Raw genomic sequence first — 20,132 nt, 5'->3', positions numbered from 1 at the left:
TGCATTGATAAAATTAGATAAAAGCTGGCTCACTGCTTAAAATCCTAGAGACGTTTCTCTCTTGGATATTTCAACCACAGCCGCCAGGAATACTCTTTTTGCTAGTTTCTAGCAAAGTTAGCAGACTTGTAACATCTGATAGGAAAAGTTTCCAAAAGGTTTGTATAACTAAAAATATACCTACCTGTGTAGTAGCAGTGTTTGTCCCATCTGTCACCTGTACCGTCATGTTGTATAGTGACTGCGTCTCTGCATCTAGAGGTCTGGCTATTACTATGTTCCCCATTCCTCTTTGAATATCAAATGGACCATCGTAGCTACCTGTTAGACCAAGAGACCACAGTTAGCACGACCTGAAAAATTAATAGTGATAGAAAATGCTCTGCATGCACTTTAGGGTTGTCACTGCAGATTATTTTGGTAATCAAGTAATCGGTCAATTATTCTGACGATTAATCGTGTAATCAGGTAATTATAAATAAAAAAATTATGGTAAAAAAAATAGACCTAAGCGAACTATAGGCTTTAAAATACATATATAATAGCAATAAGGCAATAATAATTAAAGTAAAATCAAAAGCAGTAATCACATGGTTTTTATTGAACACAAACTTAATAAACAATAGAACATACATTACGCATTATAACAGATGCCTGCAGAGGGTGCCAATGGCCTGATGATTGTTTTTACACTTTACTGTGCAATCTAATCCTTGTTAAATATTAAAGGATCCGTATGTAGGATTGTGGCCAAAACTGGTACTGCAATCACTTTCAAAATACTGTAGAACAGTGTATCCCCTCCCGCTCCCCCCCTGACTCGAGGTTGCCAGCTAAGCTGCAGGATTCAGCAGGATCTAAGGCTGCTACAAGGAGCTTCCAACGGCAAGTGACGAGTCCTACACAGTAATTTGTTTTTCTTCTGTTAATTATGTTTATGCTTCACAAGAGATGTTTTGCAAGTAATTATGTATCGCAAAAATTTACAGATGGCGATTAGCCAAATATTTCGTAAAGATGTACTGTAATACCACATTTCAGTCGGAACATAGATAGTTTTCATACCCTGCTAGTGGTGTGATATAAAGCTTTTTATGAACTCATTTAGCACGGGCGACTGTGGTAAATCAACTGTGTACGGAAGCAAAGTTAGCCAAACATGAATCTTAACGTTACGTGTACAGGAGAAAATTACCAACGTTGGCGTCTATCTTCAAATTCTTCTCCGTTTTCAGCCGTCTCCATCTTTCAAAGGCATCTCCTATACAAATCCTTGTTTTATTTCGGACTTTGTCACGACGTATTTCGGATTCATAACGAGGTCTTTTAGGTTTCGTAACGTTATACGTGTTTTATCCGACACGTTCATATAGCTGCAGCTGAAACACATCTGGCAACCCGGATCAAGAAACTCTACTGACTTTGTGATTGGTAGATAGCTGGAGGGTGGAGCCTCAGACCAAAACACAAAATGACAACAATAACATCAGTTGAGGGCTGCAACTTTGCACTTTTAAATGACAATATCCTGGCCGGACCACTGTTGTCAGTGATATAAGTATTTGAAATGAACATGATTTCTTAATGTCTAGTGACATGTCAGGGCCATTTTATGATTAACTGACATAAATTTCTTACATATTGTTCCTTTAACTAAACAACATTTAATTCAAATGTACATTTAAACTTTAATATTTGGGTATTTCTTTACAGCAGAAAAGCTACAGCCACTGTACTTTCTTAAATATGTGGAAATCAAAATGTTAAACTCACAGTGAGGGTTTGAGCTTTTCTTTTTAAATCTCGATGAACAGTTAGCATATTGAAAATGTTACTGATGTATTCTCCTGTGTTTGTGTAGGTTTATAAATGATTTACCTTACAAATCTGATGAAATGGTGCATGTTGCATTCCCAGATGAACGTTACAGTAAACCCAAACTCACAGCAATATGTAGAGATGGAGTTTGACACATGTAAATGATAACAGTTTGTGTGGAGCAGCATTTACTGTGAATAAAGACGCTCGACACGCAATACGTAATCTACACGCATTTAAACAATTAAACCTGCATCGGCCATATTGGTGGCACAGAACATAAACAATGCCACTGAACTGAACGCAACTTGCAAATTTTGCTGATTATTGCTGCTAAAAGTGGTATCTATATGATTTAGACAGCATAAATGAGCAGAACAACATATTCAGTTGTACATTAACCGTGCAATATATGCTGTTGTTTACATCCAAGTATCTTCAATAAGGCTTTCAAACCCTCTATATGAATTGTCGTCTGTGGAATGTGCCAACTCCGCTATTTTGCCGGTTACTGGACATGGGCAAACTGCAGTTGAGGATTTTTAAAAATCAAGTAATTGTGACAACCCTAATGCACTTATTTATCCAACGAAAGCCAGGTAAATGTTTAAAAGAAAAAGGATCAAGGTAAACACTCTTCCAATCAAACTGTCATGCAGTTTGGCACGTCTGTGAGTAATACATTTTTTATGTTTCACACTGATTCATCAAAGTTTCATGGCTTTCGAAACATCATCAGCTTTATGTTGGGATCTTTCCCATCAGCCTCGGGTCTCTTATCTTCAACTCCCACAAACATCTGTGTCAAGTTCAGGCCTCTTCACGGCAGATTCTCAAATCATTAATTCAGGTCCATTCTGACGGATAAGGGCAAACTTTCTGAGCGTCTTTAGTATGCATTGCATGCATCTGTTCCAATTCCACTCAATTTCCACTGCACTTAAATGAGATCAGAAGACCCAAAGTCTGGAAGGTATCTCGGCACTCAAAGTGTTTACAGGATTGAGCGATTCACGTTTGCCCTGCAGCAAATGGAGTTTTTAAAGCGAGTATCTAAAAGTATCAGATAAACCAGCCAAACCTTCACGCTTAGGAAAATAACTACAAAATACTGACAGTTAGCCTACCACTGTCAGATGAACAGTTTCCACCACAGGAGCTCTGTGGGATGTAAAACATCTCCCGGGATGTTCTTCCACCTTCTCAGAGACAGATCCAGATGAACGGAGAGAAAAAGAAATCAGAAAACTGACATTGATGTCAAAAGCTCATATTAAGCTAAACAATTTCAAAACCAACTATTTTAAATCGCTTATTCATTTGGGAGTTTTCCAACAAGTAATGTGGGACAACATCTGCAATGCTCAGCAAAATCCCAAACACTGAGAGGGCTGAAATGACCCTCTTTGCATATTTTAGTTGACTAACTTAACTATGCATGCATCTTCTGTGAGCAGAAAATATAGGTGCAAATGATAAATATGTAGACGAGCTGTAAGCAACAAGCAATGGAGTAAATCATTGTCAGAATAGTTTACCACAGATGTTCACTCCTTTAAATTACATTTACATTTACTCATTTATCTGCACGGTTTTATCCGAAGCGACTGAGGAATGCTACACAAGCGATTCATCCAAAGCAGACACTAACATCAGTAATATCAGGGATATTAAGGTGTGCATCCTGATTTAATTTATGACTGGAACTGCTGCATTATTGATGCTCACCAATGATGTCGAACCATAAAGGAGTTTCCGTCTGCCAAACAGAAACCACTCCGACTGACTCATAGACTTTGGCATTTTCCGCCACTGTGAAGTTGTAAACGGCCGCGGTAAATCGCAAGGCTAGCGGCGAAGGCACGGGCTTCCGAATCCATTCAACATGCAAACGGGCTGTTGACCACTTCTGAGGGGTCCCATTGTCGATGGCTTTTATCTGAGAAAATATATAGATAAAAAGGCTGAAAGCTTTATGTTGCACATGAAAAAAACTCTTTAATATCCACTGAAGTGGCCATCTGTCTGATACTTTACTGTGAGAATATCATAGCCACCAGCTGTGACCATCTTCCTGGAGGACACCATGGCTGTCTTGGCATCGATTACGAATTTGCCATCGTCATTTCCATCCACGATGCTGTATGTGAGATCTGCATTGGCCCCTTCATCTCGATCGTAAGCGAAGACTCTGTAGACAGGATCACCGCGTTTGTTACGGTCCCGCTCCGGAAGGCTGATGCGGTACACCGACTCTTTGAATTCAGGCATATTATCATTCTCATCCTGAACATGCACTATCACCCAGACAGTAGACTGCCTGAAGATTCCTCCTCCATCCATAACTGTAACCTAGATAGACACACATAAACAAAACTATGGTGAAAAAATACACAGCTTGTGATGATAAAGTAAGCGGTATATTTTCATTTCAGTGCCAATATTCAATATTAAAAGGCCAAGGAAGCTGCAAATAGAGTTCTTACTATATACAAACGTTTCCTAGTTGTCTCTTAATACAATCATTCATACAACCATGTACATCTCTTTTTATTCATGTCTTTATGAATTATTATGAATATATTTACGTACTATACTACCCAAATTATATATACTGCTCTACAAATGTTTGGGGTTAGTAAAATTTGTATTTGAAATAAATAAATGCTTTTTTGGCAAGGATTAATTTAATTGATCTAATAAGACTGTAAAGACATTTACAAATTTTTATATATTTTTAATCAAATATATTATAGTTTCCACAAAAATATGAAGCAGCACAACTCTTTTCAACGTTGATAATAGTAATACAGTTGAAGTCAAAAGTTGACTTCCACCTTGCAGAATCTGAAAAATGTTAATTATTCTACCAAAAAGAGGGATCATACAAAATAGATGTTATTGTTTTATTTAGTACTGACCTGAATAAGATATTTCACATAAAATATGTTTACATGTAGAGAAAATAATAGCTGAATTTACAAAAAATGACCCTGTTCAAAAGTTTGTGTAATTATTAGTTATGTAATTTTTAATACTGTGTCGTTACCTGAATGATCCACAGTTGTTTTCTTGTTTAGTGATAGTTGTTCATTAGTCCCTTGTTTGTCTTGAACAGTTGCCTGGCTGCTGTTCTTCTGAAAAATCCTTCAGGTCCCACTAATTCTTTGGTTTTTCAGCATTTTTGTGTATTTGAACCTTTTCCAACAATGACTGTATGATTTTGAGATCCATCTTTTCACACTGAGGACAACTGAGGGACTCATATGCAACTATTACAGAAGGTTCAAATGCTTACTGATGCTTCAGAATTTCAAAATTTTCCCTGATCTTGAAATTGAAAAAGTTTATACCCCCGGCTCTTAATGCATAGTTTTTTCCTTCTGGAGCATATGTGAGCCTTTGAACCTTCTGTAATAGTTGCATATGAGTCCCTCAGTTGTCCTCAGTGTGAAAAGGTAGGTCTCAAAGTCATACAGTCATCGTTGGAAAGGGTTCAAATACACAAAAATGCTGGGAAAAAAAACAGAATTTCTGGGACCTGAAGGACTTTTCTGAAGAACAACAGGGAGTTTAACCATTCAGGACAAAAAAAAAGCTGTGGATCATTCAAGTAACACCACAGTATTAAGAGTCAAGTGTATGTAAACTTTTGAACAGGGTCATTTTTATAAATTCAACCATTATTTTCTCCTGTGGACTATATGTAAACGTCTTTTATGTGAAATATCTTATTCAAGTCAGTACTAAATAAAACAATTGCATGCATTTTGTATGATCTCTTTTATTTTGGTCAAACTTTTGACTTCAACTGTAAATGTTCTTGAGCAGAAAATCAGCATATTAGACTGATGTCTGTAGGATCATGTGACACTGAAGACTGGAGTAACTGATGCTGAAAATTCAGCTTTGCCATCACAGAAGTATATTATATTTTAAAATATATTAAAATACAAATAATTGTTTCAATTGTAGTAATATTTACAACATCTAAGTACATTTAAATGTTTCAACAATCACAATAAATACTTTTCCATAACACATTGCACATTTTAGAATATATTTTACTTCTGTTCTTAAAGGGATAGTTCACCCAAAAATGAAAATTCTGTCCTTAATTACTCACTCTCATGTCGTTCCAAACCTGTAAGACCTTTGTTCATCTTCGGAACACAAATTAAGATATTTTTTATGAAATCCAAGAGTTTTCTAACTCTGCATAGACAGCAAAGCAACTACCACATTCAAGGCCCAGAAAGGTAGTAAGTTAAAATAGTCCATGTGATATCAGTGGTTCAACCTTAATTTTATGAAGCTATGAGAATACTTTTTTGTGGAAAGAAAACAAAAATAATGACTTTATTCAACAAATTCTTCTCTTCCAATGCATGTGATGCTGCTGAATAAATTTGTTATTTTTTATTTCTTTGTGCACAAAAATCATTCATTAGATTTTTTTAACAAGCAGACATTATAACAGGCAAAAAATTCCACATTAAAGGAGCAACTGCAGCCATATCTAAAGCCTTGAGGGTGGGCTCTTTCGACTTGGACAAGTAAGGAACCATTTAGCAACTAACTAGAACACCCATAGCAATGAGCCAAAAACTAAACACCCCAGCAATACATCATAGCAACTCTACACACCTCTCTCTGTTATCTAGATCATTAAAAAAGACTAAAAAGCTTATAAATAAACTAAACAAACATGTCCCTACTCAACCTCTACTTTAAAATAAATGAATAGAAAAATACATCAACACAGATGTATTCTTTAGAAAAGAGTGCAATGAGCCATTTGATCTCACTCTTTTACATGGAGCTCCACTGAAGATTCCCAGAACTTGATCAGACAGTGGCCACAAAATAGGGGCCAGGGGCATATTACAGCACTGCAAAACTCATAGGCAGCAGATCATGAAAGCCTCCACAAACTAAATCTTTAATGGCCACCATCCGCCGTCAGCGGCACACGCTGGAGACACTGATGCCTGGGCCGCTGTCAAAGCAGGCACCTTGAGGCGCTAGATGTAAGATATGAACTTTGAAACTTAAAGCCTGCTGCAGAGTGAATCATCATTTAGTGAACACAAAAATCAATGGCCCTCATTCCACTCGGTCCATGTAGAGCAGGGATCACGGGGAGCCACACCCGTCCCATTGATCAGTGCTACTGTACTGCCCTCATTGACTGATCAGTAATTTAAGAGCTGCTCACTAGACTGTATGAAAATTTGCACATCTGCACGTGTTTTGGTGTTAAATTAGAGTCCTTGGTCAGCATACGCTGGTTTATCCTCTGTCACTTATAATGCAAATGCAGACAAGTCATTTGCTGAACTGCACCTTGTTATAAGATATTGAAAATAAAAAATAAAAAAACAAAAGGAAACACTTTCTTTTTTACATCCTGAATGTGTAAATCCATTCCTCACTCAATACTACAACTGATTCCTAATGAATCCTAATGAATTCAATAGGTTACTGGCAGCATCTCTCTATTTCGCTGGACAGACAAATGTGTTCCTAAAACAGATCAATAAATAAGTATCCTGCATGATAATCAATACAATTCTTGAGGCCGCTGATGGGTTATCATTTTAGCCTAGTTCTTTAGTTACATCACAGTTTTATCACTTATGACTACTCATGGAATTACATGACTTCATTTTATGATCTAATAAAACTGCCCTTGAGAATCAAAGAATCAGTGCGTTTGCTCTTAAAGGGATAGTTCACCACAAAACAAACAGTTATTATATGTTCTTGTCTGTATGTTTTTATTTTTTCAGTTTAATAAAAAGGAGGAATTTTTTTTAAAAAAGGACATGCTCCTCTTATCCATACAATGAAATTTCATGTCCATCAACATTCATAAAGTACAATAAACTAAAAAATAAAATAAAATAAAATAAAATAAAATATGGTATATATGCTATATTTCTGATGCATTACTATATACTTTAGGAAAGGATTTAAAAGAATAATTACTCACTCTCATGTCATTCCAAACATAAGACCTTCATTCATCTTCAGAACACAAATTAAGATATTTTTGATGAAATCTGAGAACTGATCCTGCATAGACAACAACACAATTACCATGTTTAAGGTCCAGAAAGGAGGTAAGAACATCATTAAAATATGACAAAATGTAATCTCAGCGGTACAACCATAATTTTGTGACGATTTCATCTTGAATTTCATCAAAAATATCTTAATTTGTGTTCCAAAGAGGAACAAAGATATTACAGGTTTGGAACAACATAAGAGCAAGCTATTAATGATAGATATTCAAGGTCATGGTCAAATTCAAATAGAGCACCGAGTTTAACATCATGTCATTTAGGATGTCTTTTGATAAGAGCTTTAAGTCTTTTGTCTTTTATTTTGGCGCTTGGAAGCAAAATACAAATACAGTATATTAATCATCACAACTGTTTTAAGCATTGATGTTAATAAGAAATGTTTCTTAAGCACCAAACCAGCATATTAGAATGATTTCGGAAGGATCAAGCGACACTGAAGACGCTAAAAGAATAAATTAAAAATTAAAATATGGGTTGTTAACGTGACATGGCATTTTCACTGTCCCACAAGAGAAAAATGAATATAATTAATATTGTCGTTATTTAAAATGCAGTAAATGTTTAAAAATTTCTTTGTCCAACATGGACCTGTTGGTATAAAAGCTGCAGTGTTATTCAATATTTTTATTTTATTTTTGAGCCCAATCTCATAATTGTCCTATGGTGTGACTGTCTCAAGTATGGTTCAATAAATTACAACTTTTATAAATTAAAAAGAAAAGCATAAAACTGTTAATAAATACCTCTGGCATAATTCTAGTTTAGTAAAAAAACAACATTTTTTTCATCCAAATATTTCTGAAAGTGTAGGAACTTGATACATTTTGTCTTTGAAAACCATGTACATGTAAACATGGTAAATTTTCATCTCAGAATTGTTCAAATATTTAACTTTTTTGGAACCACTACAAAAAAATGTTAGGTTTTGTTGACCTCTGGAGTTAGACCCCCAAATTATATTTTTTAAATAAAAACTGTATCTCAAACTACATAATCATGGAAAAGTATGCAAATGTGTCTTGCTAACTGCTAATGACAGGTTAGCTCAGAATAGCAAGGTCATTAATTGAAATAAAAGGCTGAAACGTCCTTTGGTGTGACAGATAATGTCCAGTGGTGTGACGCTTATACTATAAAGATGGCACATCAGAGGACAAGGTCTATTTAAGAAGCATTTTAAATAATTAACTAAAATTTGTTTTACTGTTTTTATTCTTTTTTTGGTCATTTTCAGTTTCCTTAAATGCGATAATTACATTATTTAAACTTTTTTTCTGATGTTTTTGCAGAGAACTACTGTTTTGCGGAAAATACTGTTATATAGTGTCATGAAAATAAGTATGAAATGTGATACTTTGTTTTTGAGACTGAAAGAATTGAGGGAGAGAAATGAGTGGAAAAGATAGGACATGGAAATATAGACAGAAAATTAACGGATTCACAAGAAAGGAGATGATCCTAAGAGAACGATGCAGAAAGTAAATCGAAAGCAGCAGCCATATAGTTATAAAAATTAATTCACATCTTAATGAATATAATTTGAATATCAATCATATATAGCTGTGTCGCACATGCAGTGCGGGGGCTAGAAGAGTTTTAGTTACATACTGATTGACTAAGAGAATGAAAGAGAATGTTGATGAAAATGATTTTGTTTTGTTTAAAAAAACATGTTGATATTGTCTGTATCAACATTAAACTTTCTTTCTCCTTTGACATGTTCAAAATTAAATAGAAATACTTTAATAACCACCAAATTCTGTCCTTTAGTGTAACGTAATGTTCTATGGTGTGACTGTCTAAAGAATGGTTCAATAAATTACAACTTTTATAAATAAAAAAAAGCATACAAATGTGTATAAATATATTCTACAAGTGTCTGTTTTATTAAATGGAACTTGATTCATTTTGTCTCTGAAAACCATGTCCTCTGGGGTGACACCATTTCCTTCAGACTTCACACCACATAAAAATGCATTTCTTCTTAAAACATTGGACACTTTACAAAAAAAAAAAATTTACTGTTTATTTATCAACTGCTCAGTAGATATCAAGAAGGAATATCCCAAACTGAACTTTGAATGACAAGCATCATTTGTCAGGATTTTAGTCTGTTCTGTTCTGTCTTCCCTGTGTTTTCCCCCTCTGTTTCTAGTCATTATGGTTTTGTCCGTGTTTCCCCCTTTGGTTTAGTATTCATTTGGTATAGTCTTGCCCTTATTTGTATTTCCCCCTCGTTATCCTGTTATCTCGTTTGTAACCACGCCCTGTTTGTAGTGTATTTAAGTCTTTGTCAGTTCACTCCCCAGTGTCCGTCGTTAATCGTTATTTCCGTTTGCTTGTCTCAATGTTCATCGTTGTTTTCTTTAATAAATACCAGTTTTATTTTACTCCGGTTCCTGCCTCATCCTCTTCACTAATCATCCTGCTTAGAATGTGACATCATTATTAATAGTGGTTTTGTTTTTATTTCCTTGCTTAAAATTACTGCTACAATCTGACAGGTAAAGAAGTATTCAGTACCTCTAGGAAGTGCTCTGCTTGTTGCTCTCTGTCCAGTTTCCTTGACGTGGTGGTGATGAGTCCTGAAAAACATTTTGAAAAAATTACGAATAAGCCACAAACTTCCATGACAATTGTGAAACGAAAGAGCTGCGACAATCAGCATGGAAAGCCGCTCCACTCGACAGTGATTAATAGCATGTCAGTAAGGGTTCATAAATTTACAACACTGTTTGTTTATTGCAGAAAAAAAAAAGAGCAGCTCACGCCTTTGGCGTAAACCCACAGATGGCATGTGGAGAATGCATAGGGTTATTTTTCAAACCCCTGGTGGCTTTAAAAAAACACTTCAGTGCAGAGAGAACAGCAGAGATTGAGAACAGGAAGACAATCCTGAATATGAATGCTTCCTTAAGGCGCAAGACATCTGGATGCCAGAGTCGGAAGGTAAATAATTTTAAGTAAGTCTATGGGTTTGACAACAATTCATGCTGTGGACATATTGACAAGCTGTAGAAAAGAGGGCTTGAAAATCTCTATACGAAATGGAGAAAAAAAAATATCCACCCATCCTCATCTCGTCAATCATAAAAAGACAAGTTTGAAGGATGTGTAACTTATATTTGAGTCAGTTTCTCACCCTGAGCTTGGACTACAGTGCACATCGGTAATACGGATGACTTTTATGATACTTTTATGCTGTTTTTGAATCCTTTTTGAAGTTTCAGAGTACATTTCTCCTTCCACGTTCCACAGAACAAAGACATTCGTGAGATTGTCTGAGAACCTGCTTTTAAGAAATACATGCACCATGTACAAACGTACTGCAAATTTAATCATTTTGAAGAACACCGCGACCATTTTAGCACAAGTTCCTATTATTTATCTAACATAAACCTTTTGTACGTGCTTTCTGAGCCAGTGATTCTCTGTGAAATATAACCATGGCAACAAAAGAACTCCTGATGGCACAGGTTGAATTGCACTGCTGGAATCCACAGTATTCCCTAATGTGTGTCATCCAGAGAGACTCAATTAGAGAAATTAGAGGAGCTATGAACTCACACAGCCGTCGAGGGACAGAAGCACACCGAGGAAAGTGTACGGAAAGGATTTGCGCTCATAAGCCATCCATTGAAGTATAAAGATGTTGTTGTAGCGAAAAGAAATCGCATAAGATATGACTCTATTAGAGGCAAGCGCTCTAAACTAATAATCAAACATGCACTCTCTATTTTCAGGGTGCAGTAATTGGTTGCTGGCTTAGTCACAGCACATTTGTTTTTATAAAAGAGCTCACAATGCAATTTATCTGAACACTTAGGCTGAGTTCAACAGACAATCACAAAAAGAGAGCTAGATAAGTGGGGAGCAATTACAACGGCTTTTTCCCAGCAGTGGCTGAAGCTAAAGCAGAATCTATGACTGCAGTCCAGGGTCAAACTAAAAAAGCGTTCAAGGTTTGATACTTTTGGGTTGATTCGATCATAATTTCATTTCCTTTCAGATTTTGTTTTTCATATATTTCATCCTTGAACACTTCAGAGGCTTTCATATAGAGTGCAATACAGTATTACTACCTCTTTGCTCACTACATATCAATGCATGCACACACTCGCTCACATCTCATTATACATATTGAGTTAGATTTATTGAGCTTAAACCGCTGTATTCCAGTGTAAATACTTGGTGCCACATGCTGCCTTGGAGGGATTTGCCGATAGTAGAATGAAAAGCTTTCCTGCTGGCAACCAAACCTTGTTTAATTAATTCACTGACTACAGCTGCATACATAAGCTCCCATGACTCACTTCTCAAATGACAAGGAAAGCAGCACCTCGGTGTAATCAGCAGTGCAGCATGCACCCAGCATGCCATGGGATCAGAACTCTGCATGTGTGTTAACACTTCACACTAGAATGTCCTGACACCGAGCAGATTACAGCCTGTGCTGCTCAGTTTGTTTAGTAGTACTTGTGAAAGCATTTGTGAACGTGATTGGACTGGGAGACGGTGCACGGAAATTTCAATCGGAAAAATAATCAAAGATTATTTGCTTACATTTCAGAGGGAAATACATTATGTATTATTTTTTTCTTGTAGATTTGCTTATTTTATCAATATAAATGTATGCAGTATAATCTTATATTACAGAATTGCTGATATTAATGTAAATGGCAACATGTAAATGACCAATTTAATGTGTAAATGTATACAAGTAACACAGGTATATTTGTAGCAATATAAGATACATTTTTCTTTTATGCTAAAAATCATTAGGATAAGTAGTAAAGATCATGATCCATGAAGATATTTTGTAAATTTCCTACCGTATATATATTAAAACTTAGTGTTTGATTAGTAACATGCATTGCTAAGAACTTCATTTGGACAACTTTAAAGGCAATTTTCTCAGTATTTTGATTTTTTTGCACCCACATACACATTCCAGAATTTCAAATAGTTGTATTTCTGACAAATATTGTACATATATCAATGGAAAGCTTATTTATTCATTTTGACCCAAGTTTTTAAATTGACCCTTATGACTGGTTTTGTGGTCCAGGGTCATACAGTATATTATATACAATGGTGTGAAAAAGTGTTGGCCCCCTTCCTGATTTTAAATTTTTTTGCATTTTTGTCACACTTTAAATGTTTCAGATCATCAAATAAATAAGTAAATATTAATCAAAGATAACACAAGTAAACACAACATGCAGTTTTTAAATGAAGGGGTTTTTTATGAAGGGGAAAAAAATCCAAACCCACATGGGCCCTGTGTGAAAAAGTGTTGAAATTCAAACAAATTCAGGAACAAATGAGAAAGAAATTAATTAAATCTATCAGTCTGGAAAAGGTTATAAAGCCATTACTAAAGATTTGGGACTCCAGCGAACCACAGTGAGAGCCATTATCCACAAATGGCGAAAACATGGAACAGTGGTGAACCTTCCCTGGAGTGGCCGGATGACCAAAATTACCCCAAGAGTGCAGCGACGACTCAAAAAGAGGTCACAAAAGACCTCACAACAACATCTAAAGAACTGCAGGCCCCTCTTGCCTTAGTTAAGGTCAGTATTCATGACTCCACCATAAGAAAGAGACTGGGCAAAAATGGCCTGCATAGCAGAGTTCCAATACGAAAACCGCTTCTGAGCAAAAAGAACATAAAGGCTCGTCTCAGTTTTGCCAGAACACATCAAGACTTTTGGGAAAATATCTGTGGACTGACGAGACAGAAGTTGAACTTTTTGGAAGGTGTGTGTCCCATTACATCTGGCGTAAAAGTAACACAGCATTTCAGAAAAAGAACATCATACCGGCGGTAAAATCTGGTGGTGGTAGTGTGATGGTCTGGGGCTGTTTTGCTGCTTCTGGACTTAGAAGACTTGCTGTGATAAATGGAAACATGAATTCTGCTGTCAACCAAAAAATCCTGAAGGACAATGTCCAGCCATCTGTTCGTGACCTCAAGCTGAAGCGAACTTGGGTTCTGCAGCAGGGCAATGATCCAAAACACACCAGAAAATCCACCTCTGAATGGCTGAAGAAAAACAAAATGAAGACTTTGGAGTGGCCTAGTCAAAGTCCTGACCTGAATCATATTGAGATGCTGTGGCATGACCTTAAAAAGGCGGTTCATGCTCGAAAACCCTCCAATGTGGCTGAATTACAACAATTCTGCCAAGATGAGTGGGCCAAAACTCCCACACAACGCTGTAACAGACTTATTGCAAGTTATCGCAAACGCTTGATTGCAGTTGTTGCTGCTAAGGGTGGCCCAACCAGTTAAGTTTAGGGGGCAAACACTTTTTCACACAGGGCCATGTGGGTTTGGATTTCGTTTTCCCTTCATAATAAAAAACTTCAAAAACTGCATGTCGTGTTTAATTGTGTTATCTTTGATTAATATTTATATTTGTTTGATGATCTGAAATGTTAAAGTGTGACAAACATGCAAAAAAAAAAAAAGTAAAATCAGGAAGGGGGCCAACACTTTTTCACACCACTGTATGTACACACACACACACTACATTTTTATATTAAAATGTAAATTACAAATATACAGTGGTGGCCAAAATTATTAGAACACTAGTATTTTCACCAGCTAAAAATGGTTTTAAATCAGTTACTTCTATATTTTCTGTAGTGTGTCAGTAGGAAATATCAGTTTACATTTCCAAACATTCATTTTGCCATTAATTGTAATAATCCAGTGAGATTTTTGTTTGCACAAGGAGTCTGACAACAGCCAGGGATCTGGTCTCATCATTATCCAGTCTGTCTGGAATGACATGAAGAAACAGAACAAACTGAGACAGAGTAAATCCAGAAGAACTGTGGCGACATCTCAATGCTTCAAGAAACCTACCTGCAAAGCTACTTGAAAAACTATGTGCAAGTGCACTTAGGGCAAAAGCGTCTTTTAATGCAAAGGATGGTCACACCAAGTGTTGATTTAATTTAGTCAATAGACGTTAATTGATAGAAAAAAAATCTACTGAAAGCATCCTCATTTTTAAACATGTGCCTAAAACTTTTTACAGTACTGTAGCTTTGCAGGTAGGTTTCTTAAAGCATCTTGGAGACACTGTCACAGTTCTTCTGGATTTAGTCTGTCTTAGTTTGTTTCTTCATGTCATTTCAGACAGACTCAGATCTCTGTTTGGAGCACTGGCTGTTGTCAGACTATTTGTGCAACAAAATCTCACTGGATTATTACAATTAATGGCAAAATGAATGCTTGAAAATGTAAACTGATATTTCTGACACACTATAGCAAAAGATTAACAGACTTAAAACCATTTTTTTTAACTGGTGAAAATATATGAAATGGTGTTCCAATCATTTTGGCCACCACTGTATGTAGTATAATCTGTATATAATTACTTTATTTGTATTTATCGAAAAAGGAAAATTACAAATGTATGCAGCATGATTTTTTTTTTTTAAAGTCTCTTATGCTCATTAAAGTTCAATTTTTTTGATCAAAAATACAGGAAAAAGTAATATTATGAAATATTATTGCAATTCATAATAGTTTTTTATATTAATATACTTTAAAAAATAATTTCTTTCTGTGATGCAAAACTGAATTTTCATCATCCATTACTCCAGTCTTCACGGTCACATGATCCTTCAGAAATCATTCTAATATACTGATTTATTACTTTTATTATCAATGTTGAAAACAGTTATTTTTTCAGGATTCTTTAATGAATAAAACGTTAAAAAGAACAGCATTTATTCAAAATAGAAATCTTTTCTAAAAAAATATAAGTCTTTACTGTCACTTTTTATTTGCCAAATAAAAGTATTAATTTATTTCAAAGAGAGTAAGCAAGAAAAAAATTTTAACATACATTTTGAAAACTAGTGTAATGATGCTGAAAATTTAGCTTTGGATCACAGGAATAAATGACATTTTAAAATGTATTAAAGAAAACAGTTATTTTACATTGAATTAATATTTCACAATATTACTAATTTTCTGGTTCTTTGATCAAACAAATTAAGCCTTGATGAGCATTCAAACTTTACCAAAAAAAACAACAACAACATTTGTGTATGTTATTACATTTGCATATTTATATTAAAAATGCAAACGTCAAAATGTTAATTACAAATTCAAGCGGTATAACCTCATATATATTACTCATTTTGAGTGGTATATTAAAAAGGTAAGTTGCATAAAATGTAAATTGAATACATTTACTAGTATAATTTTATAGATCACTTATTCATTCCCAAGCAAATGTATTGTGTTAATGTAAATGTGATAAATTCATCTGACATTTAATTAAGTCTATAATCAAGAGTTTTGTCTTTCATATTTCAAGTTAATTCCTTATAATATCAAGCAAATTGATATATGCAACTAAATTAGATTGAATTTAACTGAAATAAAAATTTCAATCAATTTGCAGCCTTAATAATGAAAAGTAATAAAAATGTGAGATATTATATAATATAAGATTTTATGAGTTTTCTTATTTTTTAACAGAGAAGTACAGTTTTTTTATTACCTGTGTTGGAATCAATGGAAAAGAAGTTCTGCGGATTCCCAGCAGTGATACGATACATGAGACGGCTATCTGAGGCGGTAACGTCCGGGTCCTGGGCTTGGATACGGACCACAGACACATCTTTGGGAGAGTTCTCCATGACATACGGGTGGTAGACGGGTTCAGAGGTCAAAGGTGCATTATCATTGACATCCTCCACCTGGATAAACACCTCAATAGAGGCAGAGAGCGGCACCACGCCACGGTCCGTTGCATACACCGTTAGCCAGTATGAATCCTGAGTCTCGCAGTCCAGGCTGCCAGTGGTGTAAATCATTCCTGTAAGAACAGAGAAAAACATTTAATATCGATCATCTGCTTGATGAATTCAACAAGAAGTACTTCACACACTTTGTGAGCTTTTATGACATTTTTTATGACACATCAACCACTATCAGCACTGTGCCCTGAGTGAGCTGGGAACATTCACTCACTTTTCAGGCTATCCATAACTTGGTTTGTGATTCAACTACACATCAAAAACGTCCAACCCAACCATGAGTCAAACTCTGGTGTCAAACTTTATTAAACTGTAATGTGCCTAACATTTTGAGGAGATTAGAGTCAGGCTGAAAGATTAATGTTTTTAGACGCACACTCCCCAAATCCAGAGTCAGTTCAGCAGAGTGTTTCAAAACCAGAGCTGGTGTGGTCCGCCTAAAAGTGTAATTTTTCTTCAGATTTTCTCTGGGGAAATTTACTCAACTGTCAACGATACCTGAGACCAACCTAAAGCAATTCAGAGAAAATGCCTTTTTTTTTTTTTTTTTTTTGCGAGGAGGTTTGTTCGCTGACTACAGTCTATTGCCCACAACTCAATTGTGAAACGATTAGATGCATATAAAAGCATATGAAAGAAATGATTCAATGTGGCAATGTTATAGGGGTCAAATGGGGCAGGTTGTCACAAAAGGTTTTCTACAATTTACAGTAAAGTCTTTCTACATATTGGGAGAATTAAGTATTTCCTGTAGATCTTCTTGTGTAGATTAAAAATGTAAATTACATAAATGTATGAATTAAAATATAGGGCAGTCAATTTAATATGTTATTTCAGTGAGTACTTCTAATATATGATAAATGATCCAGATGTTTAAGTCTATAATTAGTGCATCTGTTTTTTATTTTTTAATTATTCTTATAAATTAAATCCTCATAAGTTTAAGCAAATATTGATATATGAAATTCAATGTGATTAAATAACCTAATTTATCTGTAATTATTTTCAATAAAACTTCAATCAATGAATCATGAATAAATCAATGCACAGCCTTAGATGTACAATTCATCATAGCAAAAAAAATCTGTGGTGATGCAATTAGGACCCTATAATTTCCGTAATGCGGAAAACATGGATAGAATAGCCAAATCCAGTCATAAAAATGGAATTTACTCTATAACACAGAATGTCACTGAATTTGCCAAATTTGGGATGAATAAATCAAAAGTAGGTCAGTACACCTAAATCAAAATGCAATATAGAATGCATGACCGTGACAAGCGGTTTTATTTAATTAACAAATACTGAAAAAGCACGTTTTCAGCCTTTGACGCCTCAATATAGGAGTACATGAACACATCATTTTAACTTCTAGAAATGCTCTGAGAGTCACTTTACTTTCATTTAAAATAAAAGTTCAATGTAACTTGAAACTGTGACAGAAATATATTACTTAAATGTAATGATAGTACTACTGCTTATGATAAATTAATTATTAAACATTACTTTTTAAGCAATATTTACCAGAAAATGTATTTACAATATTTTTTTACCAGAAAAATTTAAACACAAAGTATTTCCAGTGGGGGAGTCTCTAAGTAGTTGATTTTTCATAAAATCAACTACTTAGAGACTAATTTAATTAAAACTAATTTATTAAAATTTAATGAAACCATTAAAATGGAATCCAGAAAAACAATGGAAAACACAGAATCAAAATACAACTGATTTTGAGAAAAAAAAAACATATTACATACACACACTAAAAAATACTGGGTTATTATTTTAACCCAAATGCTGGGTTCAGCCTGTTGGGTCATTTTATTGGGTAGTTTTTAATATTTTTACCCAGGTGGGTAATTTTTGTTCACTATAAAAAATGCTGGGTTATTTTTTTAACCCAAATGCTGGGTTCAGCTTGCTGGCACATTTTATTGGGTTATTTTAAATATTTCTACCCAGGTGCTGGGTAGTTTTTCTGTAACGAAGGTGCTGGGTCACTTTTATTGGGTTATTTTTTTCTACCCAACCACTGGGTTGAAACTGTCTCCAACTAAACAACCCAGAGCTGCTGAGATACAGTCAAAATGCTGCCTTTTTGTGTCCTCTACAGGAGAGAGCGGTTCTCAGCGCTGATTTGGTGCACTTCTTCAGTGAAATAAAGATTTGTATACATTTTATTTAATTTATAAAGTCTTCACTGTGCTGTAAATGATATTATTTTACACAACGCAACATACAAAGAAGAGATCGCAGCTGTGTCAGCAACGGTTTCCTTTGCATGATGAAAATGCCTTTTGCCTTGCACAAACTGATTGATAAAAAAGCTGCTTTTAAATGTTCCATTTATTTCTAAAACGCTTGTTAAACAAGTTGTAAATATAAGTAATATTGTAAACTATGCTGTAGCCAGATAAATTCAATTTGTCCATGGGTGTTCTTGCTTAATAAATGTTCACCTTTTGATTATTGCTGTTGCCTCTATAATTCTGTGTGTATTTTTTACATTTCCAGCCCATTTAAGCCAGCAATATAATACTTTTAAAACAAATAAAACAACCTAGCATGTTGGGTAAAAACATTTAACAAACTAGCTGGGTCAAAATAACCCAGCATTTGTTCTGTCTAGGGCTGCAACTAACGACTATTTTAATAGTCGACTAGTCACCGACTATTGAAACGATTAGTCGACTAATCGGATAATTATTCAATTTTTCTCAAATTTAGCATGAGATTGCTTTAATTATGTGGAAAATTATAGTAAACACAAGAAAGAAGGGGGTACTTCAATAAAAAATGCATATTTTGCTGCTGATAGGCCAATTCATACTAAAAGTAAATAAAAATGCCCTGTCTAAAACCAATTAGGCACAGTGCTCGGTCAGTACAGACATAAATGCATAAATTAAGAAACTCTATAATTTTTTTAATGGACAGGCACATTTGTTTTATAAGAAAAAATAAATTAAAATCAAGTAAACATTTTCTTCCTGTAAACCATCAGCAGCAATAAAACAGTAAACAAAAATGTATATCCAAAACAAAACGTATTGGCTTCCATGTTATTTAAATCTTACCGAGGCCAGCCAAACTCCGTTTCATTCAACTGTCCGACGTGCTTTCTCTTTAAATGTTCGTGCATCACAGAGGTGCTGCCGTGATGCGCAAGGACTGCTTTACAAACCATGCAGGTAATATTTTAATTCGCCGTAGCAGGCTAAAATGCTCCCAAACTTTACTCCTGTTTCATACATACTCAGTCTGCAGTGCGTCTACAGTCCGTGTGCGTTACGTATGCGGTGCAGAAGAAGCACAGACTCGTTTTGCTTTCACACAGAACGCGTTTGCAGTCCGTACATTGTGAACGTTCTAATCCGTTAACATGGGTGTGGAAAAAAAAAAACGCACAGCAGACGGAGTATGTGTGAAACGGGC

General features: G+C 35.0%; 1 protein-coding gene across 1 annotated transcript in view; it reads right to left on the bottom strand.

Moving 5' to 3' along the window:
• The window catches only part of fat3b (FAT atypical cadherin 3b), a 66,130-nt gene that overhangs the window by 36,480 nt on the left and 9,518 nt on the right, over positions 1–20,132 (bottom strand). Inside the window, exons 2-7 of the mRNA XM_073829252.1 lie at positions 16,439–16,756; positions 10,431–10,492; positions 3,856–4,170; positions 3,547–3,757; positions 2,946–3,017; positions 185–321 (exon numbers count right to left, since the gene is read on the bottom strand). Of these exons, the coding sequence (XP_073685353.1) occupies positions 185–321; positions 2,946–3,017; positions 3,547–3,757; positions 3,856–4,170; positions 10,431–10,492; positions 16,439–16,756 (1,115 nt within the window). The remainder of the gene's footprint in view (positions 1–184; positions 322–2,945; positions 3,018–3,546; positions 3,758–3,855; positions 4,171–10,430; positions 10,493–16,438; positions 16,757–20,132) is intronic.

The sequence above is a fragment of the Garra rufa genome, chromosome 23 (genome assembly GCF_049309525.1).
Source record: "Garra rufa chromosome 23, GarRuf1.0, whole genome shotgun sequence".
Taxonomy (NCBI): domain Eukaryota; kingdom Metazoa; phylum Chordata; class Actinopteri; order Cypriniformes; family Cyprinidae; genus Garra; species Garra rufa.
Note: the sequence above shows the minus strand (reverse complement) of the source record. Positions and strands in the feature narration are given on the sequence as shown.